This window comes from Poecilia formosa, unplaced genomic scaffold (assembly GCF_000485575.1).
Source record: "Poecilia formosa unplaced genomic scaffold, Poecilia_formosa-5.1.2 Scaffold34, whole genome shotgun sequence".
Classification (NCBI taxonomy): domain Eukaryota; kingdom Metazoa; phylum Chordata; class Actinopteri; order Cyprinodontiformes; family Poeciliidae; genus Poecilia; species Poecilia formosa.
Window position 1 is genome coordinate 1,689,937 of NW_006799973.1, and position 26,819 is coordinate 1,716,755.

The following is a 26,819-nucleotide window of genomic DNA, read 5'->3' on the forward strand; positions in this document are numbered from 1 at the left end:
ACTGCAGGCTCTCTGCCAATTTGCATTCCAGCAAGAGAACTTTAACACTTGGTCAGATATTTAACCATAACAGATATAACTGAGAGATTTTTGTCCTTCGTGACAGATTGTGATTTTTTTTTATTTCTCCTCTTCCTGTTTCTACATTCTTCCAGTTAAATTCCTCTTGTTTTAATCATGGTAAACATCCTCTTCAGTTTTTTTTTCTTTTTAATGATTTGAGTGAGAAGAAATTCTCATTGACATGAAATAGCAATTGATCATCGCCACGCAAATTAGCCCCCACGTAAGCACTCTGAACCTGCGACACATTAATCAGGCCTGAGCACTGATTTGTTAGCTGCAGAAATCCAGTTGTTCCCGTTGGGCCAGTTGCTGACAGCCGGCGCGCAGGTGAAAGGAAGAAAGGGAGGGACTGATCGGGCCAGAGAGGCATGAGAGGAGGAGAAAACCAACAGAAACCAAAGATGACTGCGTGAAGCAAAATGGATCCAACCAAGCCCAGGTAAAAAGCTGAGATTTCTTTGTTTATTAGGAGAAAACGATGGTAAAAAGGCTCCTCGTACAGTTATTTTCTTTATATTAAACCACAGTCCTGTTGGTGATCTAGTCTAGAAACATCAACTCGTCTTCTGGATTTGGTGAAACGTTTACAGAGACTTTAAAAAGCTCAACAAACCTGCATTCATGAAGCTTCATTAATGACTTAAAGCTACAAATCTACAGTAGCGACATATACCAGATGTTTTTGGAGACTTTGACAGTCGCTGGGTTGCTGCACCTGTTCACAGGTATTACACTGTGATGAAGGCATTTACGTCAATCCCTTTAAGTTTGACAGCATAGCAGCAGCTGATTAGTGCGGTGTACTTGTCTCCATTATGTCTTCTTGTCAGTCTCTTTACTTCTCACGCTGTACAAAAATCAGCATAAATACGACCTGAGCACTGAGTTTCAAAAGTGTTAGTTGTCTTAGTTGTGATTTGCTGTTTTGAGTTTCCTTGTTATAAAAGTATCTATTTTGCAGAAATAGTTTACTAAAATCCAGTGAGCTAAAGAAAATGCCTCACAGTCTGGACATCTTTCATAACAGATTGAATGTGATTTTAAAAAGTCTTACTTGGTTGGAGATGCAAAACAGTGTGCGAGTTATTTCCTCTCTTTCCAGGACAGATTGTTATCTCTGTGCCCTACTTCTGTTTTCCTGTTCCAGCGTTATCTGCTTTATTTTACATGTATTTCTCCCGTCAGACAGTAAAACAGTACTTTTAAAACTTTCATCCTATTATTTTTGCTGGTGTCTAGAAACTTACAGGATACAGTATGTATCTTTTAAATTGTTTACATTGAGTGGTACATTATTTGAACTCATATAAGAGGCTTATTCACCAAAATCCACTCATATTTATACACTAACGTTCAGATTAGTGAGCAACTTGCCCCCCAAAAAATCACAAGCTGACGTTCACCAGACATAAACATATAGTCACAGCTGCACTCACAGGGGTTTTCTTGGAAACTGTAGCTGAATAACCATAAAGTTTTAAAGAGAAACCCTGTAGGATCTGTCTGAATTCATGATGAATGACTCAGCGTTTGGCGAATCAGCAATTTTATTGGTTAATTAAAAACTCCTGCACATGTTGCAGACTTCTTGTAGGTTGTCTGGCTGAGTCACATTTCCAATTTGCCCAAGCCTTGAAGTGCCATCTGAATGCATTTAGACTAAACTAGCTGAATAATTTTACGCCTTGTCAAGTCGAGTCTGATACGAATCATTGAATCTGCATTAATTTTCCCCGGCGTGGGAACTGCAGATGAGCCAAGGCGATAGACGGTGGCACTGTAAATAAAACAGAACAGTTGTGTTTTTTAATATGTCGTCCTGAGACGTGACGATCACATATGGCTTTATTAGGGAAAGTTATAAACAGTTACCTCTGGGTGCACTCAGTATAATGTCTGAGTGGATGGTGCACAAAGCGGCAACAAAATCAAATATCTGATGATGTTCCTCAAGAGGAAACACAACAGGAACAAAGCGAAGCCAAAACATCAGAGCAGAGATGCGGCTTTAGTATATTCAACATTATGTAAAATGTATTTTTAACTGTGTATTTTTAATTAGGCACACAAAGCTTCTAAACCCAAAGGAGGAACTAAAAGTGTTTTTACACGTGACAGATGACTTGGCACAGGACCCATTTTGATTCCAGCAGCTTCTTCTTTGGTTGAATCTATTAAAAATATAAAGATAACACAGTTTAAAACAATATCTTTTGCCAATAAAGTGATTCCAAAGCAGCTATGAGGACAAAATTTGGAATCAAAAAGATGATCAATCTAAAAAGATGCATTTCTCAGCTAAAAGTCATTTTCTCATATACTGTATTTGCTGTAAATAGATTTTTTTTTAAAGTAACTTAATCTATAATTTTTGTTTTAAATACTGAAATAGTAAACCTATCTACTCAAGCGATGTACAGGTTAAAACCTTATAGTTTCAGGCATTTTTGTGAACTGATCAACAAGTAATCAAACAAGCACCATCAAAAGTGTGTAGATATTTACTTTTATTAGATACTTCTTCTTTTGTCCTCCATTTTGTTCACTTTCCTCATTTTATGACTACAAAACAAAACAAATTGCCTGGTCCTGTTCAGACTCAAGCGCTGGGCTGAAGAAAAGTAGATCGGGATCACTTTAAAATGTTAAAATAAATAATTTATCTTTTAGTACCAGTTTTAATGCTACCATCTGTTTTCATTTACTCTGAAATTTGGTATGTACAAGCAGACATACCAGAACTGCAGCAAACCACACGGCGACCCACTACCATTCTTTCATGAGTTAATGAAATATCTGCAGCCTTTAAGCACCACAGTCTGTCAATAAGTAACGCTGTGCGCCTTTCTTCAGCCTGTCCACAAAAATGCCGTATGTAAACAACGGGGAGTTTGAGTCAGTAATGAAGGAGATGGTGCAGAGACAAGACAGCCTGAATGGGGAGAAGCAGAAAGACGCAGAAACCAGAGAGACGGATGTTGTGGATGGGCTGCCAACGGACGTAACGCACCGCAGGGGGTCTGCAGATAAAAACAAGTTCAGCACGTTTGGCCACCAGGCAAGTAGAAAATATTAATACCTGATTTTTACTTGCATATCTGTAATTTTTCTGTAACTTTTGATGGAGATTTTCCCTTCCATGTCTGCTACTTTTGATCCTCTTCTCAGCATTTAATATATTGTCTGATTTATATGAAAACCAATTATGTAATTATTTTATTCTAAAAGTATTCCTGTACTTATTTAATTAGCCTGTTTTTAAATTACTCTAAAACAAATAGTGAAATCCACATATTGAAATGCTCTTTCATTCTTTAAATCGCATTATTTAAACTTCGATGCGTCTTGCAGCTCTTTAATTTTCAAACAATATTTCATTTGTGATACTTGTGTGGTACGTTTTGATTTAATACTTTGATCGGATCACTTTTTCACATTATAGATATTGTTGCAACATTGAAGTGTAAAGTATGAAATCCTTGAAGAAAACTTCCATAGCAGAATTGAAAGTGTAGGTTTTTAAGAAACATAAGAAGCATTTAATACTTTTAGTGATGCACTAACATTGCCTTGCACAAGAATTCAAAAACATTTTGTTACATTGCAAGCATAAAATTCTGGATATTTGTATGTAAAAGGAAAACACTGTTGCATTTTTTTATATACTTTGATATCTCTGATTAAAATCTAACCCTCCTAAGCAAAATAATAAAATAATTTAGTACATCAGGAATGAATGAAGGATCAATTTATGTCTAAATTGTCCTGCATAGACATGCAGCTGTTCCTTGAAGGCCTCGGAGGTTTTTTAGAGAACATTGGAGCAAAAACAGCAGAATCAGAGAGAAAGTTAAAAAAGGTTTAACATCTCAAGCTTGAACATCTGATGGATTCCTGTAAAAAGAAAGAGAATGCTACATCTGCAGTCCTTCCAAGACATGAAAATCCACCTGACCAGACAAAACGAGCCACGACTATAAATCAGAGAAGCAGCCAAAAGGCCCGTGGTTGCTCTGGAGGAGCTGCAGAGATCCACAGTTCATGTAGGAGAACAAATCTGGCTATTATGGAAGAGTGGAAGAGCAGAATACTGTACATACTACATACTATGTATGTAACACATCAGGTCTCACTGAACACACCGCAGTAAAATATGGTGGTGGCAGCATCATGCTGCTCACCTTCCAGGTTAACAATGACTCCAAAAATACAGTCGGAGGCATGAAAAGTGCATTCATGTGTTAGAATGGTCTAGTCAAAGTCTGGACTCAAAATCAATTGTGAATCTGTGGTGAGTTGAGCTATTCAGAAAACAGGAATGGGCAGATATTCCAGTGTCTCGATGTTTAATGCTGATAGAGACGAACGAATCCCAAAACACCTGCAGCTGCAGTTCAACGTGGTTCTGCCTCCTATTGAAATGCATCCCACTGAATTTTATCCATACAACTTGTGTTTCGCAAATATATAAGTTACGCTCTGCAGGGATGGACATTTATCGCATCGTTTATCATTTATCGCGAAAAATGTCTTGTTGTTTCCATGATAAACTTCAGTTATTGATGGTAGATAAAAGACAAAGCTGATAGTATGATCAGAAATCCTGTTTTTGCGATTTTTTTTCTACTGTTTGTTGCATGAGAGCGTCAATAAATATCAATAAATTTAAAAATATGATTAAATGCTGTCGCTGTGAGCAGCTTAGTGGTATAAATCACACTTCTTTAAGTAAGTGGCATGCCTGTTTTCCTGCTTTGAATCCTGTGTTATGCAATCACAGTCATAGAGTTACCGAAAAAAAATAAGTAAACAATAGTTTTAAAAAACATAATCTTTACCACAATAATATCACTAAATATCGCGATAAAATTCTAATTTCAAGTTGATTCTCCGGTAACAATGAAGCTTATAGTCGCAACGTGACGAGGCGAAGGCAACCTGTGTCTCATTTTCTATTTTTGTTCACACAATCTCAAAGAATATTTCTACAATTGTTTTTTTTTTTTAATTCCACGGCTTATAACTCACTAATTATTATTTTTATTTTTCTAGAGGAGAAGCAAGATGAAAGCCGTGACTGACTTTGCAACTCTGAGTAAAGTAAATTCGTCAGGAAGTAAATCCAGAACGCCGCTGAAGCAGGTGTTTGGCAGCCAGGGAGTGTCTGAGGTATTGTTTGGTCTCTTATTCATCAAGCTACGATTCTCACACACCGTGGGACAGATACAGACCTGCTCCAGTCCTGTCCACCCACACGAAAACTTAAAACAGTGCAGCGCTACTTGCTCTGCTTCTCTAGTTTTCTTTTTATGTGACCACAAAAATTCATAACATCCTTTACTTTCACGGGAACTGCTGGTGCTGGGTAGCATTAATGCTTTCTGCTCCTGTGTGCTGTCCTCTTTCATAAACAACATGGTAGGATTTATTAACCAAACATCTGGAGGCGTTTGCTGTTCCTGCCAACCTGAGCTGGATCTGGAAGGAGGAAGTTCAGGGAACGGCACTGGAGAGCAGCTGGACAGAGCTGGTGAAGTCTCACACAGTAAGAAACAGTTTTATATCTTTTGACACGTACACAACTCGGACGTTCTGCAGAATATTATCTGAATAAAATGTTTGCTAAATTTAGTCCTGCTGAAGTTTGCTTTTAAAAGGAAGTAGGAGTATTTTGTTTCCCGTATATCCTCATTGCCTTCTCCGCTCCGTCTGCACGCCGCACGCATTCCACAAATACACTTAGCTACCACTTTGTTTTATCTGATTCAGACAATGGCAAAGAAGCAGAGACACCAGCAGGCGGCGCTGTGGGAGCTTGTACAGACTGAGCTGATCTACATCAACAAGCTGAAGATCATCAAAGACGTAGGGCGTCGCTCTCCTCCTGGTTTTATCACAATGCGTGTCAGAGCTACAGGATGTTTAACAAGTGTGTGTCTGGCTTTCACAGTTGGTTATTGCCGCTCTGGTCCACCTGCACCAGTATGACGTTCTCCAGGAGGTTAGTCTGCAAAGCATGCAACTGGAATATCACGCATATATAAAATATGCAGGCCTAGTTTCCACTGCTCTGTTCTGCTTAGCAGCAAAATACACAGCGTGAGCTGAAAGAAAACACAACAACATCAGCTGCCGGAACGTTGGTCCCCACAATATTTCCACTGAGAAGACGGAAACTATCGCAAAGGCCAGAGAGTTAAAAATTGAACACTGGTGTTTTGATTCTCCTTCCTCCAGGTGAAACCCAACCAGCTTTTCTCCAACCTGTCCTCCATCCTGCAAGCTCACCAGCTGTTCTGGCAGGAGGTGGTTTATCCCATGTTACAGGAAGTCAGAAGAACGGGGAAACCTTTTGACCCCATGAGGCTGGAGGCCGGTTGCCTGCAGGTATGGACTCATTGTCTGCAGATCTACAGTGACACACAGTAAATGATGTTCCTGCCCAGCAGTTAAATAAATGACTTATTCCCACACCTTCATTTTTCCACTAATGGTTTATGAGTAGGCTATTTGCTCATGGTGCAGACATGGGTTTGATTGTTCCACATAAGTTTGAATTCATCTGATAAAGTTGACTTATTCAGTGATGTGCAGTGCAGAAGTGATCTATCCTAAAGGTTGGTTTAAATCAAGGCTGTCAAACTCAGTTTCATTTTGGACCATATAAAAAATCTGAATGTTCTTAAAGGGCCAGTTCTGCCAGAATATACTGATAAAATTAATTCAACTGCTAAAATATTAATAAATAGCAGTCCCTCCAGGATTTTGTAATTGTTTTTGTGGCATTTTGTAATCAAAATTACATATTTTGCGATGCTAATTTAGAAATATTTGTAAGGAATTTTTATACTTTTGCTTATGCATGATGTTATATATGACTCTTGTTATTACTCACCGTATCGATCACAGTCTAAAGCCTTGACATCAAGTAAGACTGAGTCAATTAAACCCGTTTTTTACCAATTTTGAAAAAAGAAACTGCTGTGAAATCAGAAAAATATGTGGGGATCTGTTGATTTTGTGTGAATTTAAAGGATTTGTGAAAAACTGGAGGGACCTATTGATGCAATGTGGAGTCTATAGGGCCACATAAAAAGCTACAGCAGGCCAGATTTGGCCCCTGAGCCTTGGATTTGACACATGTGGTTTAAATTGTGTTAAGTTTGTTTTCGTGGGGCTCTTTATGGCGGTCAGTATCTTACCTGCAGTAGAGAAGCGCTCAGACTTCAGATCCCCTTTAAACATGTTTTTAGCTGCACATTTTATTAGATAAAACACCAAATATCCATTAATATGCATTAATATACACAGTGTAAACCGTTTCGATACCAGTGGAGAAGCTAATATTCACAGTCTTCCTTATTTCCACTCTTTGGGAACAGCCAGTCAACATCAAGGAAAGTAAAAGGCTCTCCTTGATTAGCTCTTTTGCAAACAACTGATAGCTTATCAGCTACAATTGCAACTAGATTTTTTAGCTTCCCAAGCTGCATTTCTTATTTCTTAGAGGCATTTTAGAAATTCTTACCTTCCTAAAATACTGGCATAAGTAATTTTTTTTGTCAAAAATGATTTTAAAGTAAATTTTAAAGTCACTTTTTGCCAAAAGATGATTTAGTTTAAGCAAAAAAACAAAAAAAAAACACTTTTGTCAAGAAATTACTTAGGCCATTATTCTAGGAAGAAGATGACATGCTGTATAATTTTCCAATAGGAGAGTTTGACGAATACTTTGAAGTTACGTTACACAGAAAAATCCACAAATATTCAACCATGTAGGCATATTTTCACCAATTTAACAACAATCTGAATACATGGTACAACAACAGGGTTTGTGATGCATTTGCGCAAGCCGCATATCAAATTAGATTTGTATGCGACGTAAACACACATTTGAAACTAAGATTATAATCTCTTCCTTCTAAATTAATGGATGAAACAAACCCACGCATGCTTCTTGAGCAAGGCCTTACTGGAACCTGGTGCCGGTTAGGCCCAGTTTTGCTGTGTATGGAGAATTATAATGAAGTAGAGAGGCAATGCCAGCATTTAAATCCAGATATGAGTTGTCTTCTGCTTTTGCACCAGTTCCACGAGCGCTTCACGGCCTACCACCATTACTGCTGGGAGGAGGAAAACAACCTGGAGTTCACACGAAAGCAAATGGAGAGCAACCCTCATTTCCTTGCTTTTGTGCAGGTAAACCAGCAGCAGTATCTACAGAGAAGACAAACAGTCACACCAACACTGAGAGAAAAACTCCCACACTTAGCAACTTTTACTTTGGTGAGATCCGTTTTCAGATCAGGTAATTGTGGCGCTGTGGTTACTGACGTTCTTGTAACCTAGTAGGAGGCCAAACATGGGAGCTTTATGTCAACCAAACCACTTTTCACGCCAACATCTTCTCCAAATGATTCAGATTGCTAGATCTCCAGCAATGGGTCCTGAACATTCAGCTGGAAAAGGGGACTTCAGGACCAGAATACGACACGCTGTCACTCTTCTCAGCTTCACTTCTCACACCTTTTGTTTCCAGGCAAACCTTCACTTCAGCAGGAAATAGTCACTGAGACGTGCTAAAAGGTGGTCCAAGTGACACAGAACAGGAACAGCTAACGCTTTACACTGTCATAAACATGACTTAACACCTTCCATGAACATGAATGAGTCTTCATGAATGTTTACGACTGTTGTCACGAAGCGTCATTCAGTAAATAATGGCACTTTTAATGCACACCTGCATTAAAAGTCCATTAAAAGTATCAGTTTTGCATTAAAAGTGTCACATGCATAAAGACTCCTTCATGTTCATGACATGAGTTACGTCATGGTTATGACAGTCAAATAAAGTGTTACCTTTTGATGCTACAAAAGACAAATAAAATCTATATTTTTCCATGTACTGTCGTCAGTACCTGGTATGCATAATGTCTTGCATGAATTACTGCATTACTGCAGTGTGTCATGGAGGAAACCAGTCTGCTGAGATGCTAAAACGTCATTTTTTGTTTTGATAGCGTCGTTCAGCTCCTCTGCATTATTGAATTTGCTGTCTTTCATTTTTCTCCGTAGTGAGGATTTCAGGTCAGACCAGTTTGCTGGCCAATCAAGCACAGTCATTAAAGCAGGTGTTGCTACTTTTGGTTGTGTGGGCAGGTGCCAAGTCCTGCTGGAAAGTTAAGTTGTAGTTTCCGTGAAGCTTGTCTTCAGAGGGAGACAAAAAAAACAAAAAAACTGCTTTACCATTTCCTAGCAAACGGCTGTGAAGATTTCTGACCCGTTAAAGCTTAGTGGCCCAACACCAGCAGATGACGCGACTCAACAAATCGTAACTCTCTGTGGAAACTTCACTCTGAACTTGAAGCGATTCTGTGCCTATACCCTCTTCATCCGGACTCAGACGTTTACTTCCAAGTTAATTGTAAATGTTATTTTCATCTGAAAAGAGGATTAAGCAACAGTCCAGTTATTTTTCCCTCTGTTAAACTTTAAAAGGTTTCTGGTGTTGTTTTTGGCTTCATTCGAGGAATGTGACGGTTGTGGCTCATATCCGGGAAACGCCCGTGTGTGGTGGCTCCTGAAGCACTGACTCAATTCATTTTCACTTCATTAATGCAGCATAGCACCAACTCACCACAAATGTTGCCTTTAGACACTTAAATAATTTCAACTCAGATGCGTCTGCATGCGCTGAGAGTACGCTTTTTCAAATATCAAACGATGAATCTCATTGTTTTGGATTTTGATTTGAGAGACGATGCAGAAACGAAACACACAATAAGAAACTGTCCATCCAACTGAGCAGATATTTTTGTGTTTTTCGACGTGTCCAGTGGGTGGAGAATCATCCTCAGGGGGAGCGGATGCGGCTGGGAGACATGCAGGCCAAACCACATCAGAGGATCACAAAGTATCCCCTGCTGCTCAAAGCTGTGCTCAAAGAAACCCAGGAGCCTCACGTGCAGCGGGCCCTCAGAGCCATGGTGAGGCCTGGTCCAGCGCCAGCTCTTCTCTCCCTACAGCTGCAGATTTACCTCACACATCATGTCTCTGCTCCTGCTTCTCCTCAGCTAACTACTGTGAACAGCTTCTTAGAAAGTATCAATGACTTCATGAAGTATAAAGATGAGCAGCTCGCTCTTTACACCTCTGCACAGAAGATTGAAGGATATGAGGTGGAGGGAATAAATGAAGAAATCGACAAGGTAAAACGGCTTCACTTTCAGGATTTCTGTAAATAATTTGATAAATATTTTTGTGTTAATTAGTACAGATCTGCTTTTGAGTCTCGTCGTCGTTTTGTGTCGTTCTTTTGTTGTTTGTTTGATGGTATTTGTGATCATTTACAATGATTTTTTTTTATTATTCTCATTGGTTTTGTTTAAATTGTAGTTCTTTTTTTATTTTCAGTAATATCCACTTTATTGCTGCTTTGTCCCTTTCTGTCTTTATCAATTTCAGTTAAGCCCCCTTGTGGTTGCTGGAGGACATGGCAACAAGCTTCAGCAAAGAACATTTTATTTTTAAGATGTTTATTACTTATTATCTTTAAAAACATAACAACACGATAACATTAACACTGCAGCTCTAACAAGAATGCAGAAAAAGCTGTGAGATTTTTTTGTTAGTTTTGTGCATCTGGAAACAACTTAGTGTGCAATAAAATGCACTTAAACCTCTACTGCACGGGCAACCTTAAAAAAACATAGAGAACTGAATATAACAGAGATGTTCAAATCTTTTTCAACTTCTAGGGTTTATGGTAAAAATAGGACATAATAAACAAGTAATCTGGAAGCTAAAGGCTGTTGTGGTTGACAGATTGTCCGGGACGCCTGCCGCTTTGACCTGACGTACCCCATCAGAGGAGTGGGCTCCAAGGTCGTACGCAAGCTGCTGCTGGAGGACAACCTGAAGATACGAGGCAGCAAGGTGAGCGCAGCTTATCCTGGCAGCTCCTGTCGTTTTAAATCATTAATTCCAGTAAATATTTGACAGAAATGTTTATCTTTTTACCCACAATGTACTGCAGACGGAAGTGGTGGCTCTTCTGTTTTCAGACGTTCTCCTTCTGACCAAAGTGCAGAAAAAAGCAGAGCGACTGAAAGTGTTTCGACCTCCTCTGGCTCTCGACAGAATGAACTGTGTTCCTCTAAAAGATGGCAGTGGGTAACACTCTCAACGGGACGATTATATCCGAAAGTTCTGCTCAAGTCCGTCCCGAAACCATGAGGCTTTTGTTTCCCGTTTCCCTCAGACTCCTTAGTCCTGGTGGAGGTCGGTGAGCTTCAGTGCATGATGAACGTCACCATCCTGGTGACCAGCAACCCAGAGAAATGCTCCACTTGGGTCAAGGCCATCAAGACAGCAAAGGTAATCAAATCCTTTGGTCTCATCTGGCTTTCACATTGTTACTTTAGAAATTATTATATCTGTAGATATTAAAGAACAAAACATTAGCACTAAGAAAATTGTCTGGTTTGTGCAGGAGAAACATTCTTAATTGTAATCAATCAATTAATCAAGTTTATTTATCAGATTTCATCAACACAGCAGTTTGTGGCGTTTCACATTGTGGAAACAGTTTAAAAATTCACAAACACATCACATTGTCAACAGTTGTGAAAACCAATAACAGACATTAGATTTTAAGTGACACTGTTAACATCATTCATCTATTTACTACTGTTCAAAAGTACGGAGGCCCCAAAGGGACATGGGGAAAATTTTTCTTTTCCGTTACCTCGCAAAATGTTTGTGTTTCCTCTCAGTAGGTTTTACGTTTTATCGCAATAATGTACTAATCAGTCCATGCAGGATAATTTAGTACTGAAAGTCTTTCTTACGGTGGCCATTGTGCTTTCTGCTACAATATAAGGTTTTCGTAAGGTTTTCCATGTATGTGTAGTTTGTTTGTGAGATATCAGAAGTTTTATATCTTTTTCTTGAGGGTAGAAATACAACAAAACCTATGTGCAAAATGCAAAATCCAAACAGGTTAAACATGAGCTTTCCATCTCTTTCCATCCCTTCTAAGATGTGAACAAGAAAGGTTTTTGGTTAATAAAGGGCCGTTTTCATGTGCAGTTCCATTTCTATGATCACAGTAAACAATATTTGCTTATTGCAAATAAAAGAAAAATTTAAAAAATTCCCATGTCCCCTAGGGAGCTCCGTACAAAGCAACTTTGAATAGGTGGGGTTAAAGTTGATTTAAAGACAGAAAATCCAAACATTCTCTGAAAATGTAAAAACACCTTCAGAGATCGGGGGGATATAATACACACCCAAGCAAGAGCTTTTAATGAAGTTGTTCAGGATTTATTCTTAGTTGACTAATTTATTTTTCCAGTTTTAAAGGAAGTAAAGCCTCAGAGCATCACCGAGCCACCGCCGTGCTTCACTGTGGGCCTGCAGTTGTTTTTAGGATATGTTTAATTCTCCCTCCTCCAGATTTAATGCTGAAAACTCTGGACGGTTTGCTCTGCAGAACAGAATCCCCAGATCTTTTTTACCTCACACTGTAGCTGTTGTATGTACTTTTCTTGTTCTTCTGGGTTACTAGTTAGTGGAAATACCTCTGAGTTCAGGTATGGAGCCCTTCAGGGTTTAGCACTCATTCATTCAATACATACTTCACAAGAACAAGAAGAATCTGTTCTCTCTCCCAGAGCTGCGATAGCAAAATGACATCTTTATGTCTCTGCATTGCTTGTTTGATCGTTCAGGCAGCTTGTTCTTGACACAAATTCAGTTCAAAATATTTAATATTGTGTGATTGGTCTGACATTTGACGTGGCTCTGTTTGCTACACTGACAGCTCTGCACTGAAGGTCTATGCTAGTATGAAAAAGGGCTTGAGAGAGGATTGTTTATGCTGCTAACATCTGTGGCGAATGCTTTCCAACAAGAGGAAAAGGAAAAGAGTTTCACCTCCAGAGAAAAAGATCCAAACTGTAAAGATTGTACAAATTTTACAAAATGTTTGAGACATTTATCAGAAAAACTTCATAATTGCTGCATTTTGGATTTTCTCAAAAGCATATTCTTTGCAATTGAAAGATTATTTTTGGTCAGTCTAATGAGCATTTTCAACAGTCTAATTTAGAAAAGTGAAGCTTTTGTGTTTATCCAAAATTAAAAACAAGTAAGTTTAAGGTTAGTTTTTGTGTTTCTTGCTGCTACATTAAGACACCATGCTGTTCAATAGATAAAATGATTGTAACCTGTATTTTAATAGTATTTATTGTTCAAACGCTAAATGTTGTATCCTGATGGTTGCAAGACACCTCCTAATTCTGCTATGAAAAATTTACTCTAGGAAATGGATCATTTTGAGACAGTAGCGGTCTGAAAAAGCTGGAATTTGTGCTGAATTTGAATAAAAACCTTGTAGTTTTAGCGTTAATGCTTTCAGCTAATTTATTCCTGCAAACACCCAGAAAATTTTTCATTTTGTCTACAAACCCTAAATTGCAGGAGGTGGTGGAATGTTTTAGCTGTGGGTCTATAACAAAGACCTGGAAGTGTTTCAACCCGTAACAGAAAGAAAGGATGAATATTTGAATTTTTATCATTTCAATCACATTTCTGTCCAAATAGAGTGCTAAACCTGTTGATAAGTAGTTGAAACTACACTAACTCGGTGTTAAATGCTTCTTTGTTCACTGTTACTTTATCAGGAAGATCTGTTGGAGATGAGAAAGCAAGAGGACGACAGACTGGACAACGTCAGGTCACTTCAGCAGGACACCAAACCTGCTGTAGACGTCAAGGATGATGACATGGAGGTAGAAGAACAACCTCCCATAACGTTAAGGCTAATGAATGAGCTTACTGATGTGATAAATAAAACTCCAACTGTCAATGGATCTGAGGAAGCAGATCAGGATCAGATGTCCCCTTTAAGCTCTGGATTACCTCCTAAAGTCCCCTACAAGCCAATACGCAAGAACATCCCGACTCGACAGCCAGCACGCAAAGAGCAAGAGTGGATAGAGATGGGAATAAGGAGAAAACATCTGGAGGAAAATGAGAAAACTGCTGAGACTTCGATGATGAATACACAAAGTACTTTGAGGACACGCGGTGAGCTTTCCAAACCCTATCTTTTTGGTCAAAATGAAGGTCTAGGAATGTACAACCCAAAGAGACAACCCATCCGTCTAATAGATGAACTCCCAGCTGTTGACTACCCGACAGATGAGGAGGTCACTTTTCAAGTTCCTCACGAACCAAAAATCATGTCCAGGCCGCAGTTTGGAAAACCACCTGTAGAGAAACGATTAATAAGAAGCAACTCAGATATTCAGTTTGTGCCACAGGACGCCGGTAGAACCTCTTCCTCCAGCCAGTTTGGGGATCCGGGAACTCCTCCTGATGCTACAGGCTTCCCCCAAAACTTAAAGTCCCCTGGGTTACGGAAAAGGAGGCCAGGCAGCACCAGCCAGGGCCCACCGACTCCGACATCCAGCTTCCTCAATGAGCCGACACTAACTCTGACGGCTCCCGACAGTTCAAACTCCGAGTGCAGCATGCAGGTAAAGAGAAGCTCCCTTCCTACTAAGTTTGATTTAGACGTCCATCTGGGGGTCAACCAGAAGCCGACCAAAAGCAAGCAAGCTCCAAACCCGTACCCAAAGTACTACTCCGACGCCGAAGCCTTTTCTGAATCTGAAGGGTCAGGACCCAAATTCCACAATAAAAAGTTTAAATTTAAAGACTTGAGGAGTTCTTCCAGTCCCAATGTGCTCAACAGAGGAGGGCAGCGGGCTCGCAGACCCTCGGACAGCTCGTACCCTGCAGAGGAAACTCCCAAAACAGGATACACCCTGAAAGAACGCACCTCACGAGTGGAGGGAGTCTTGGAAAGAGCCAAGGAAAGGGCAAAAGACAAAGCTGGAATGAAAAGAGACAAACCGCTGCAAACAAACCTGCAGTACCTGCGTCCTTCCTCCCCCTTTAACAACGCCCCGTCGCCAACGCCCAGCGAGGGCGGCAATGAGACGGACCTGGAGGAGGTGGCGCTGATCAGACCCAGAACCCTCACGGTGAGCACAGGATGGAAGGAGCAGCTGGTGGACGGCGACGAGGACGACAAGAGCAGCGGGTTAGTAGGACACACGTCCCTGTTTGACGTACATCTACAATCATATTGTACTTCAACCAAACATTTGTGAAATTTGAACAAACTTTAAAGGGAACCTCGTATGTTTTCATACTTCCATTTTGGCTTCAAACACTTCTAAAATAAACACAAGCTCCTAAAAGGAAAAACACCCAGCCGTTTTCTGGTAAAGGAGCTCAAAACAGAACAGATCGGGTGAAATTTCAATATCAGAGAATAATTTTGAGTATTAGATGTAATGAACATGTTTTCATAGCCCACACTCCTATCCTAGCTTTTTCAAGGAAGCATAGTAGGTCACCTTTAATGTTTTTTGGTGTCTGGAAAATGAGCCATTTCAAAAAACTCCAGATTATTAAGTCACAACGGACGTTGCGCCATTACCTTGAAAAACATGCTGAGCTCCAGCATGTTTGGTCAGCTGGTTTTACCGCTATATGTGCTGTACAATGGCTGCTGGAAGTGTTTTGTCATTAACTTACCCTCAAGAAATCACTTCCTGCATTCTGGTTGTCCAGAATGCAGGAAGTGAGGCTCCAGAGGCTCTACTTCTGCTTTTCAAAGATGTATGGTTACATAATTGTACATCTGTTTGCAGCCATTTTCATGTGTGAGTTGAGTTGGGGGGCCAGAAGCAGCTTATTTGGTTTCAAAGTGACAAGAGACCTTAAAGTAGCTCAGAATCGGCGGACAGATTATGATGAAGCTGTAGAGAAGTTTAAATATGATTAGATAAAAATCCCAAGCTCTGTACATCATAGGGTTTTTCAAGCTGATGTAAAAGAATGGGAAAAATAAGACATGATTAAACTTGATTGATTGTTTTGGGGTGTTTTCATGAAGCCATTAAGACTTTTATTCAGTGAAAAGGAATGCCAATCTTAGTGGACAGAATGTGAAATTTGTGCTTACTATAGTTAAACTCTCTGCATCAAAAGTAAGAAAAGTACAGATATGTATCAGTTTTCATTTATCCCATGTTTTTATATAAAGTGGATCTTTGCACTTTACCTTCTCCATCTCAACTTTATCTCCTACCTGAATGCATCAAAGAGCTTCAAGAGCCACAGCATTAATTATAAGTTGCATTACAATCAGTTTCATGGCAATACTTTATTAATCTTTATTCTTCATCTGCATTGTTTGTCAGTACGAACTGACAGTTCAACACTGAAAGCCACAGAATAAATATAATCTAGAGCATCAACGTTTCCATTGGCCTCAGTGTTTACAGACACTCTGCGGTGATGTTTGAGCTTCATGGCCTGAAAAATTTGCATAGCTGCTGATTATCTGATGCACACTGCACTAATGCATGCACAGCATGCTAGCTCTGCCACAGTTAGCTTTCTCTCATAACTTTGGACTCGATGTGAGTTTAAACTCCGTGGTGTAACTTACTGCATGCGTCTGCGTAATTAGCAGTACAGTAATGGCTGGAGTTAAAACGTCCTGATCTTTCTGCTCAGCAGCAACCAGGGGACGCCTACTCAACGCATTGAGGTGTCAACGACCGCACAAAGCCAGAAAAAGCTAGTTCAGATTCCAGAATAGACAAATAATACAGATATATTTTTTTAAATGGTTCTCATTCATCCCCACTTTCTGATGCTGCCCTGGGCAACAGCATATATGACCAAATACTAAATAGTATTGTATATTTGCACAACATATTCATGACAGTGATTTCACATTGAACAATGATGTAAACTCCAGAGATTATGACCCACTGTATTGCATGTTTCAGGTGTTTTCCTCCTTTAAATCACTCAATTTCTGTGAATGCATCAGAATTCTGTAGAACTGATTATGACATTAAGGCGTTTTTAGCCAGAAGTGTTAAAACAGGAAGCTGTCTTAAACATTCAGGGTCTGGGACTGTGAAACAAAAACCACCACATGCTTCTTCTCCTTCCCACAACGCTTGGTTTTATGTAACCATCATATGAAAACAGCTACAGCATATCTGTGCAGTTCAAGGTGATAAGACGTTAAATGTTTGCATGATTGCGTTAACATTTCTGTCGCTACATTTTTTAGAAATTCTGACTCTTTTCATTTGTTTTAACAACTGGAGTGATTGAAACTTGAAGCTTCCTTTTTTTTTTTACAACTTTTTCACCCAGTTATTTCACAATGTGCGAGCTACATTTCATCCAACTACAATTTTGTTGCACTTTGGAAAATGTGATTTTGTATTTTTTTGATGATTTCAGTTTCATTTTGCATGTTTATGTCGTGTTGTAGTTTCCTCAAAAAGACACAACAGTCCATAAAGTGTTGCTATTAGCAGATACTTTAATGACTATTTGACCTCTTAATGATCTGCAGCTTAAAGTTCACTCTGACCACATTAGTCTGGCGTTCTCAGTCCTGCTTTGGAAATGACTTGTTACCAACATTTTATTTATGCACTGTCAACTTGTATCTATTTGACTGCTGAGCTTTAATATAAAACGCTGCTGGAACATTTTGTAAAATTTATTTCTCAATCTGTCGCTCCGTCTCGTACTGAGATGAGTTTTTGAGGAGGAGTGGGCCGGTAATCTGACATGTGAGAATGGAACATTAACAATTGCTGCCTTGCTCATGTTTCTAACCACACCACTCGGTTCGCATCCTGAAGTCCTCATTAGCAGGCTGATTTGGTTTAGGTTTTTCCAGAGACATTTAGGTAAAAACATTTATTTGATTCAGAAATTGGGCGATGTTTTGTATTTTAAGCACTTTTCCTGTTTGCCTGATGAAACTTGTTGCCTGATTGCCATCGTTAGTTGTTCATCATGAATAATTTCTAAGAAAATCAAAAGTTTTTAGCCGTTAAAAAACTGGACCGATGTATTAGTTGCAATTCATCCCAGTACAAATGACAATTTTAATGTCTTAATTTTGGTTTATTTTAACCATTAACAATGATTTAAGAAAAAAAAAAACATAAAAAAATTAAGTCATTAAGAATGGAGCTCCAACTTATAAAAAAAAAGTCAAATTGTTAAATATAATCAGATTAAGTTTGTCAGACTTACTTCATTTATATTTGTTTAACAAGACAGCGTAATAAACTTAATATGTTTACTTGGATAAACTTAATTTGATTACTTGTAACACGATAACTCATTTGTTAAAAGTTGGATCTCTACTGTCTTTTTACAGTGTTGAGGTTCTGTTGGTGACCCAGTTATTTGATTCAGATCTGCTGCAACAGAGATGCGTCTAAAAGAAACTGGCCCTCAGAGACTTTCACACCTCTTTAGGCTTTATTTATATATATTTATTATTAAAACATTTGCCCAAACACTGTTATCACATTTAACTTTTTGTTATTTTTGCATTTTCATAAAGAATGTTTTAAAATGTATTTATTCATATATTCACTTGAGTTGAACTTAAGTTTTTTTGACGGGAAGACTAATTATTTTTAGAGATTTGGAGGTTTTTGAAGTATAATCAAGAAAAATGCATTTGGTGTTTTTACCTTATTTTACTGCAGGGCAACATTTAGTTGCATTAAAAATGTAATCACAAACTACAGAGAGATGAATTGAGTCAAATCTACCCAAGAAAACACTAAACGGTGCTGTAAAAAGACTTATTTAAAGGTGCATTTAGGTCTAATTTGTCTTCCTAAAATCTCACTTTGGAGAACCTAAATCATAATTAAATGTATTTTATTCATTAGTAAATGTAAGGCTTGTGTTTTCACATTGTTGCACATTCAATTGTCAAGGAAATATTCATACCCCTTAAATTATTCAACCACAGACTTGAATATATTTTATTCAACACAAAGTTGAGTTGAAAGAAAATGGTCAAACTTTTAATAAAAATAAAAACCTGAAAAGTGTGGCATGCTTTACTGTTAAACTCTCCTGAGTCAGTATTTTCCAGAACCATCTACAGTATTTACAGCTGCAGGTTCATTATGATGCTGCTGGTTTATCTTCTGGACTCTCTTTATGAATTAGCCAAAGGTTGCACTGGATTTTATTGAAAAGTGTTTTTTTTATATATTCGTTCATTTTACAGTTGTGTGTTTTTTGTGTGTGTTTTTTTTTTTTTTTTTACATAATCTCAACATAGCGACTTTTGCTGTTGTGAGGGATGTGGTTATCTTTCCGCTGTAATTTTCCTACAGCAGGCCTTTTTGCCAATTGTGCTCATTGAAAATATGAGTGAACCAAAATCAGCTGCTCTATAAATGGCAATATAACAATCTGCTGCCATGTCTGCTTTGTTTCAGCAACGCCATGACGGATGGCGAAGTGGTGGACTGGCGAGGCTGGTGCTTAGATGACGACGAGGTGATGGATCACCTGAGCCCCAGAGGGGAAGGACTGATGGAGGGAATCAGCCGGTCTCTGGCCGACATGGGCCGGCCAGAGATGTTTCCGGGTCAAGACGATGGAGAATACAGTCAAGTGTAGATCTGTAATCTGGCCAGTCCTGTTCATTTAGTCAGATGGAGAACTGACACCGAGCACAACATCTTGAGGGGAAGCAAACGCAAAAAAGCAGGAATGAAGATTCGTGTCGTCGCACAAGAAGATGCAGATTATGTTTTCTCAGTTTCTAGTTATATGAGTGAGAGTTGATGTGTAAAGTACTGTAACATAGTCAGAATCAAAAATGTACTGTATATGTTACCATTTTTTAAATTTAGATTTTAAGAGTATGTGTTATTTATCAGATGCGTTAATGTCTTGTCATTCAGAAGGAGAATTATGTACATAACAATTAAAACCAACTTTATTTCTGTTAAGTGCACTTTATTTTTCAAACACTTCAGACACTTTCACAATGGGCAAAAAAAATCCACACAAAACCAACAATATTTACATCTGAAATAAAGTATAATTACAGTTTGAATTCCTTTATAGTTCCTGCTACAAAGTCTGCTATGAGCTTATTTACAAAATCTGTGCAAAAGAAAGCCTGTTCAGTTTGTTTTTTCATTGCATGGAAAAGACATTTCACTGTTAAGTAGTACTGGGAACGTCTTCCTGCAAAGATCTCTGGTCGAGTGAAAATCACTTTTTCACTCGATCTTTTTCTCTTTCTTCGCGCTCGTTGGAGATGGTGTGAACGATGGTCTCCAGCGCAGGATACTGCAGGATCCTTCTCCTCTGTGGAGAAGAGACAACATTCAGTTATTTCACATGACAGTTTAAAATTTCTGAAGAAAAAAACCCACATTTTCAAGATATTTCTAAATAAACTGAAGATTTTTTTTTTTACCCTTCGGTGATTCTTGTACATCTGAGCAAGAATCAACAGCAAAATGACGAGGAGAAAGCTGAGCCCGATCACGGTGCCTGTGTTACTGGAGACTCCTGATGATTTTTCTCCACTCAGACCAGCTAAAGAAGAAGAAAAAAAACAAACTGTGAGATTTCCCAGTAGAGATAAATCCCAGTAGAGATAAATCCCAGTAGACATGTGAAGTTCATATTTATTGTGGATCTTACCCATAAGGTGAACTTGGGTGGTCACATTCCCCAGAAGACCGTTTGTCCCAGAGTAGCGACATGTCCATTCACCAAAGTCCTCCTTCACAGGAACCGTCTGTCCGTACTGGACCGGTTCGACCAACTCGGTGCCGTTGATGTCGTAGCTCACATGGACCCACTCATAGCTGGTGACTTCGCTTGGGTCGGACAGCTGGCAGCTCAACATCGTGGTGCCTTTCTTCTTTGACTTGACAACTGAGGAAAGAAGAATAAAAAGTTAGAATAAATAGACGATGGTGAGGAAATGAAGAGCTGATGTTGAAGATACTCACTTTTAGCGACGACGAGCTGCATCGTCTGGCTCAGTCTTCGTCGTTCTACGGTCCCTCCACATCTGTACCTGCCCTCATTTTCAGGCACGACCTCCTGGATTACGATGGATTTGTCCCAGGAGGACGAAGAAGCTGAACGGTTGTTGAAAATTTGAAACCCGCTGTCCAGCTTCTCCACCAGTGCCGCTTTGGGGGAAAGGTTGGGGGAGAAGATGCAGGGCATCGTGAACGAAGACCCCAACGCCGCATACAGCTTGGTGTCTTGTTTTGCAGGCTGGATTATTCCTGTAAAAGAAAAAGGGAGATGTTATAGGAGTGATTTAAATCACTACTTCCTCCTAAACTGCTTCAGCTGTCAGACTCTTACCTGCCACAGACAGCTCCACTGAGGCTTTCCATATGTTGCTGGACTTGTGGACAAAACAAGTCCAGGTTCCTGCCAGCTCATCCGAGGCCTGTACCTCTACAACTCTTCCAGTCTCCTGCACCTCTACAACTCTTCCAGTCTTTGACGTAGATGGCTGCCTGTTCAGCATCCAGTAAACTACAGCATTTTCAGGCCACGGCGTCACAGAACATCGGAGGGACACATTGTCCCCCCACATGGGAGTCGATGGAGAGACGGACGCTGTGAGGGAAGAAGGAAATAAAAATGCTTAATGATGGTCATTTGAATAATCAGTTCGCAATATTAGCAGAATTTCTGCACTTTAGAAGTCAACCTCAAGCATAACCTGCATCCTCCTAAGACTGGATTTTCTTCCCTCTAACCGTAACAAGTGTCAGAAAAACCCAAACCCAAACCAAAAGCTTCTTACCTTCAATGACTCGAAGCATGATCCATTTGTCAGTCAAGTGGCCTTTGATTTCCACCTTGCATGTGTAAAGTCCTGCATCGTCTTTGGTCAGACCGTTAATCTCTAGGCTGTAGTCACCTTTTCCAAACTTGGAGTGCGGGCATTGGACCCGGGAGTTCTCCCTGTTGAACCAGTTAGAGCCCCAGTACTGCAGACCGCTGCTCTGCTTTCTCCACACCGTGCTGCAATTCAAAAGAAGCATCCAAGGTCAGAGGTCAAGCACATGAACCGTCTATGCATCAGTAAGTTGATATATAAGTAATTGTGTCTGTGATTATCTAAATAACTCTGGAAATTCATGCAATAAATACACGTAGTGATGGATGGTCCGTTACTAAAAGGAAGAGGAAGTCAAACACTGATTGGTCTGATGAACTATTCAGATTTTAGAGATTATTTAATAAATAAGGCTTAAAATTGTTATTGTTTCATGACGGACTGCAACACAGCAAATATGAAATATACAAATAAACACTGAAACTATTATCTTTTTTACAAAATATAGAGATTTAAATTTTGATTCTGGAATCAACTATTTAATTTAATTAATTGATCACACATTTTTTTATTTGCTTATGCATTTAATTTTGATTATACCGGACATATGAATATTTATTTTACAAAATACTTGAGCTTTTTATTGCAACACTTTAAGTTCTTGCTACAGCTATACAATAAATAAATAAAATAAACATTCGGCTGTTTTCACATTTACTTAAATATGTATACATTTTTACTTAAAAGTTAAAATTAACAGCCATATTTTTTTATCTAAATCAATTTTATTTACATGATCACATTTATGATTTTTTAAATAAATCTTCTTATGTGATGTTTTGTGGCACTTTTTGCCCTGATTGATATTTAGGATTAGTTCGGTTTTAAGCAGAAATAATAATAATAATAATAATAATATTAATAATAATAATAATAATAATAATAATAATAATAATAATNTAATAATAATAATAATAATAATAATAATAATAATAATAATAATAATAATAATAATAGCAGAAGTTTCTTACCCTTTGCTCTCTTTGCTCCAGGTGATGGTAGCAGGATCACACTGTGCAGCTTCACACATGCAGGGCAACATGACCTGGGAACCCACTTCACCAACCACCTCTGTCATCTCATTTCTCACTACTAGAAATACAACGGAAGATAAACACTTTACAAACTGAAAACTCAGGAAAAAGACTTTAAATATCTGATCATTTGTTTAAAAAAAACCTTACCTCTTGTGAGAAAAACCATCATCCCAAAGATGAGACTCTCCACCAGCATCATTCTGATGTTTTAAATTCACACCCAGTTAAAATAAATCCTTCAAATCTGATCGGTCTTTTCTCCTCAGCCGTCTCTGTCTCTCATGTGCTTTTTTCTCGTTCGGCTTGTTGGGGTTTATATATGGGCCCGTGGGTGCAAGCGGAGGCAGAGATGGGTAGTTTCTCTGCAGATCACGTGACTTCAGGGAGACTTTGATGCGGTCTGGCTTTGTCAGCCTGGAAACTGTAAGACAGAGAAGTAAACAGGGAGTCCCACTTCCTCCCACGGATTCTCTCTATCTCCTTCCAGTTTCTGATTCTTCTAAGTGAGAAATCCTCTCCAACAATATGCGAAAATATTCAGTCTGGAAGCTCAACAAGTAAGGAGGTCACAAGAAAAGTTTTGACCCAAATCTGATAAGAAAGAAACCATCTAAGCACTCTAAATACATTTTAGAGGTATGTGGTTGATAAATAAAGACACGTAGGTAAGTTGATGAACTTTTACAAGGCTAAGTTTTTGTTATAATTTGTTTTAGTTTTCTCTGTGAAGCACAGTGGATGCTTTTTGTTTACAAATAATGTTGGTTTCATTCATGGAAGCCCTGGTTGTTTTTTTGAAACTGCAACGCCAAACACACCCGTCAGCACGGCGTCACTTCCAGTCATTTACGTTCACGCCCAATGGTTACCAAACCATCGACGTTACCAAATCAGTTCTCCACCAGCCGCCTGAGCATGAGAGCAGGGCTTAACGAACGACAATCTGACCCTGGTGGATATTCATGACAGTGAATCATCCCCTCCATTCTCATTTCTTTACTTTCCTTTTCGTCAGATCTTTGACAATTGCAACGGCAGGAGAATACGGGCCCACACTGTGAGGCAAAGGACTGTTTCACATCATAGTTTTACCATTTTTCATTCAGCCGCAGCCAGAAGGAATCTGATTAACTGTAAACACACTGAGTTTTGAGAATGCAGACGTAAACATCTGGAACGCCTGGCGATCACACATGATGTTTGAAAGATGACGCAGTTTAATGTTTCTCGTAGGTCAGTGTTTGTCACTCCTGGTATTATTGGAACCAATTTTTCATTCAAGTGGTGAAAAATATCTTCCTGTGGCCTCAAAGAAAACATTTATTTAAGGTTGAAAACCTTCCTCGGGATGTTTATTAACTCTTCTAGCTTTAAATTAAAACAGAACAGATTCTACTAAGGAAAATGGGCTCTTAGGATGGACCAAACTTTTATTATTCTGCACTGTAAAACATTTGAAGGTGGCTCGCCTGCTGCCTTTAAAATGCAACTTAAGTCAACAAGAAAACCGTATCAGTTTTAACTCAGAAATTAAAGTTCATAAAGTTGATTTAACAACAGGAGACAAGTTGTCTAAACATTGTCTTTTAAGTTAGTCAATCTTGAAATGTGAGTTTTAACTTAATGTTGCAATTTAAACCAAATAACTATTTCACTGCCCTCACCTAGTTAAAAAGCACATGTATGTGTTATTTTTACTCACAACATCAAGTTAAAATAACTGCTTATTTTACTTTAGAACAATTTAAATTCTTGTTTCAAATTGCATGAAGAAATATTTTGATCTGATAATAAATTTCATTAAACATCACTATGAATTCTGCTCAAAAACATGTAGTGTGAACAGGACTGTCAGTTGCATTAATATAAACAGTTTCCTTAATAACACACAAGAGTCAGATCAATGTAATGCACTTCCATCACAGGCTACAAAAACAAGCTGCTAAGCATTCTGGGAAATAGTCCCCACTCCTGTCTTTTTCTTATTTCAGTTGTTTTAACCTAAAAACTCCACTTTATGCAACTCTTGGAGGTTTGACAACATTAATAAAAAGTTAACACAACTTACTGCTGTAATTTTATCGTTCACAAACTCACATTTAGGTTCAAAATCTAAAACTTGCACAACTAAACGCAGTTCAAATGTTTTACAGTCTGTGTGTATGTTTTTTATTAATTCTGTGACATAATTTAATTGTCAATTTAAGTGCAAATCAGAAAAATAAAACGAGAGATAAAATAGGTGCAATAACCAGGTTGCATAGGTGCGAGCGACCTTAAGCAAATACTTTCTTGAGGGCCGTTTAGTTTATTTTCAGCATTCAGTCGTACTTGGTGGTTATCTAAGTGCATATAGCATCTTGATTTTGTACTATCAGTATAGTTTAAGCATCTGAACAGGTTTAACAATCTGTTTTGCACATCAAACCTGGAGGAGGTTTCAGAGGCAATAGAGGGATTCATTGTAGATGTTGCTTAAAAAAATGTGTCTTCAAGTAATGAAATTGACGCCTTTCTCTTAATAACACCTAGATAACCTCCACCACATCCCAGTCAATCAGAGCAAATCAGGTCTTTCTAGAGGTGAGTAGTGCGGGGGGCTGTGGTGGTCTCTGTGGTTGTTCAGTGTACCAGCTGGAAAAAAGAAATCACTTTTGAACTCAACCTGATACAATAAATCCATCTGAGCTGTGTTTTCCGTCAACACCACCAACTAGACGTACACCAACAGAGTCTAATGTATGCAGTCAGATGAAGAATGTACAGTAGTTATATATTTTCCATGCCTCGTGTTAGCCGAACTGCAGGAGCAGTGGAGATAGTGTCACAATTTGTCCATCCATGCAAAGAAAACTGTAGTTTCAAATTTCTGTTTGCATCTAATGCACAGATAAATTCATTTATTAAGAGAAAATCTGAAGATATAGAATGCAGTCTGCAGCATCTAAAGCACTCCACACCAAATTAATGCAAGAGTGGCCAATAATGACAACAGAAAAAAGGTTGAAGAGCCCTGTGTTTGTTTTTCGAGTTTTATCCCAGCTGTGGAGAATAAGAGGTGGGCATTAAGCCAGAAGGGTCAAAGGTCATGCACCTGTACACAACATTAAATACACTGCTATGCATTTAAAAAGCTTCACCTGCAGTTCAAACACTGTGATGATGTTGACATTGTTGCTTTCCTATTATTTCATATCAACAAAAGTTGCAATGCCTTTTTGTTTCATTATTTATTTCATGCAAATATGTTTTAATTGTGGACTTATTGTCGGAAATTCAAGCCTCAGGGTATTGTTTAGTTCAACTTCCATATACTTTGTGATTTAAAACATTCTTTTATTTTCAAGTGAAGCTACCGGATGATAAATTTTGTTTGATGAATGTGGGTTGCTGTCTGACTCTCATCACAAGCACGGTTATTTTTCTTTCTCTCGTTCTTTTTTTCACTGCAAAATGAACACACATGTGTTAGTTATTCCTGTGATTTAAGTTATATTACATCCTTGTTTGACTTGCATCCTAGTTTATTTGTTTTTAAATCTTGTTAAATTTGAAGGGAACTTTTGTTCTGGTCTTGTGGTGAACTGCAGAGCATCATTTCCTTAAATCTGTTATATTTTCTGTTTTCCTTTCAGGCACACATTAGCTCTGCAGGTGAATAATCGAGCCAGGGTTTTTCCTCATCAGTGGACAAATCCTTTATGGTTTTAAAAGTTTTTCTATATGCTTTTACTTCTATATTCAATCCACAGGTGGAACCAATCTTAAGTTTTAGACATAAAACTTGACAAATAAAAGCAGCTAAGACAGAACAAAGTGTAATTCATATATTTCTTAGCGAGGAAAGTCAGAGATGAAGGAAGATCTTATCCAGAGATTTTTGAAAAAGAAAG

At 38.6% G+C, this 26,819-nt stretch overlaps 2 protein-coding genes across 2 annotated transcripts; one reads left to right on the forward strand and one right to left on the reverse strand.

The window, feature by feature from the left end:
- Positions 1 to 409: 409 nt before the first annotated feature.
- On the forward strand, positions 410 to 19,955 carry plekhg6 (pleckstrin homology domain containing, family G (with RhoGef domain) member 6). The gene is made up of 15 exons (XM_007550127.1): positions 410 to 505; positions 2,920 to 3,124; positions 5,119 to 5,235; positions 5,489 to 5,611; positions 5,836 to 5,931; positions 6,017 to 6,067; positions 6,304 to 6,453; positions 8,155 to 8,265; positions 9,903 to 10,052; positions 10,140 to 10,274; positions 10,891 to 11,001; positions 11,102 to 11,234; positions 11,327 to 11,442; positions 13,752 to 15,178; positions 19,437 to 19,955. The coding sequence occupies exons 1-15, from the start codon at positions 486 to 488 to the stop codon at positions 19,618 to 19,620; spliced, it is 3,129 nt and encodes a 1,042-aa protein (XP_007550189.1). The 5' UTR covers positions 410 to 485; the 3' UTR covers positions 19,621 to 19,955.
- A 202-nt stretch (positions 19,956 to 20,157) lies between these two features.
- lag3 (lymphocyte activating 3) lies at positions 20,158 to 23,213 on the reverse strand. Its single transcript, XM_007550129.2, has 8 exons — positions 23,074 to 23,213; positions 22,861 to 22,981; positions 21,794 to 22,014; positions 21,343 to 21,603; positions 20,976 to 21,260; positions 20,662 to 20,898; positions 20,432 to 20,553; positions 20,158 to 20,319 (listed from the first exon to the last, which is right to left on the reverse strand). Exons 1-8 carry the CDS (start codon positions 23,123 to 23,125, stop codon positions 20,224 to 20,226), a joined length of 1,395 nt encoding a protein of 464 aa, XP_007550191.1. The 5' UTR covers positions 23,126 to 23,213; the 3' UTR covers positions 20,158 to 20,223.
- Between the last annotated feature and the right edge of the window lie 3,606 nt (positions 23,214 to 26,819).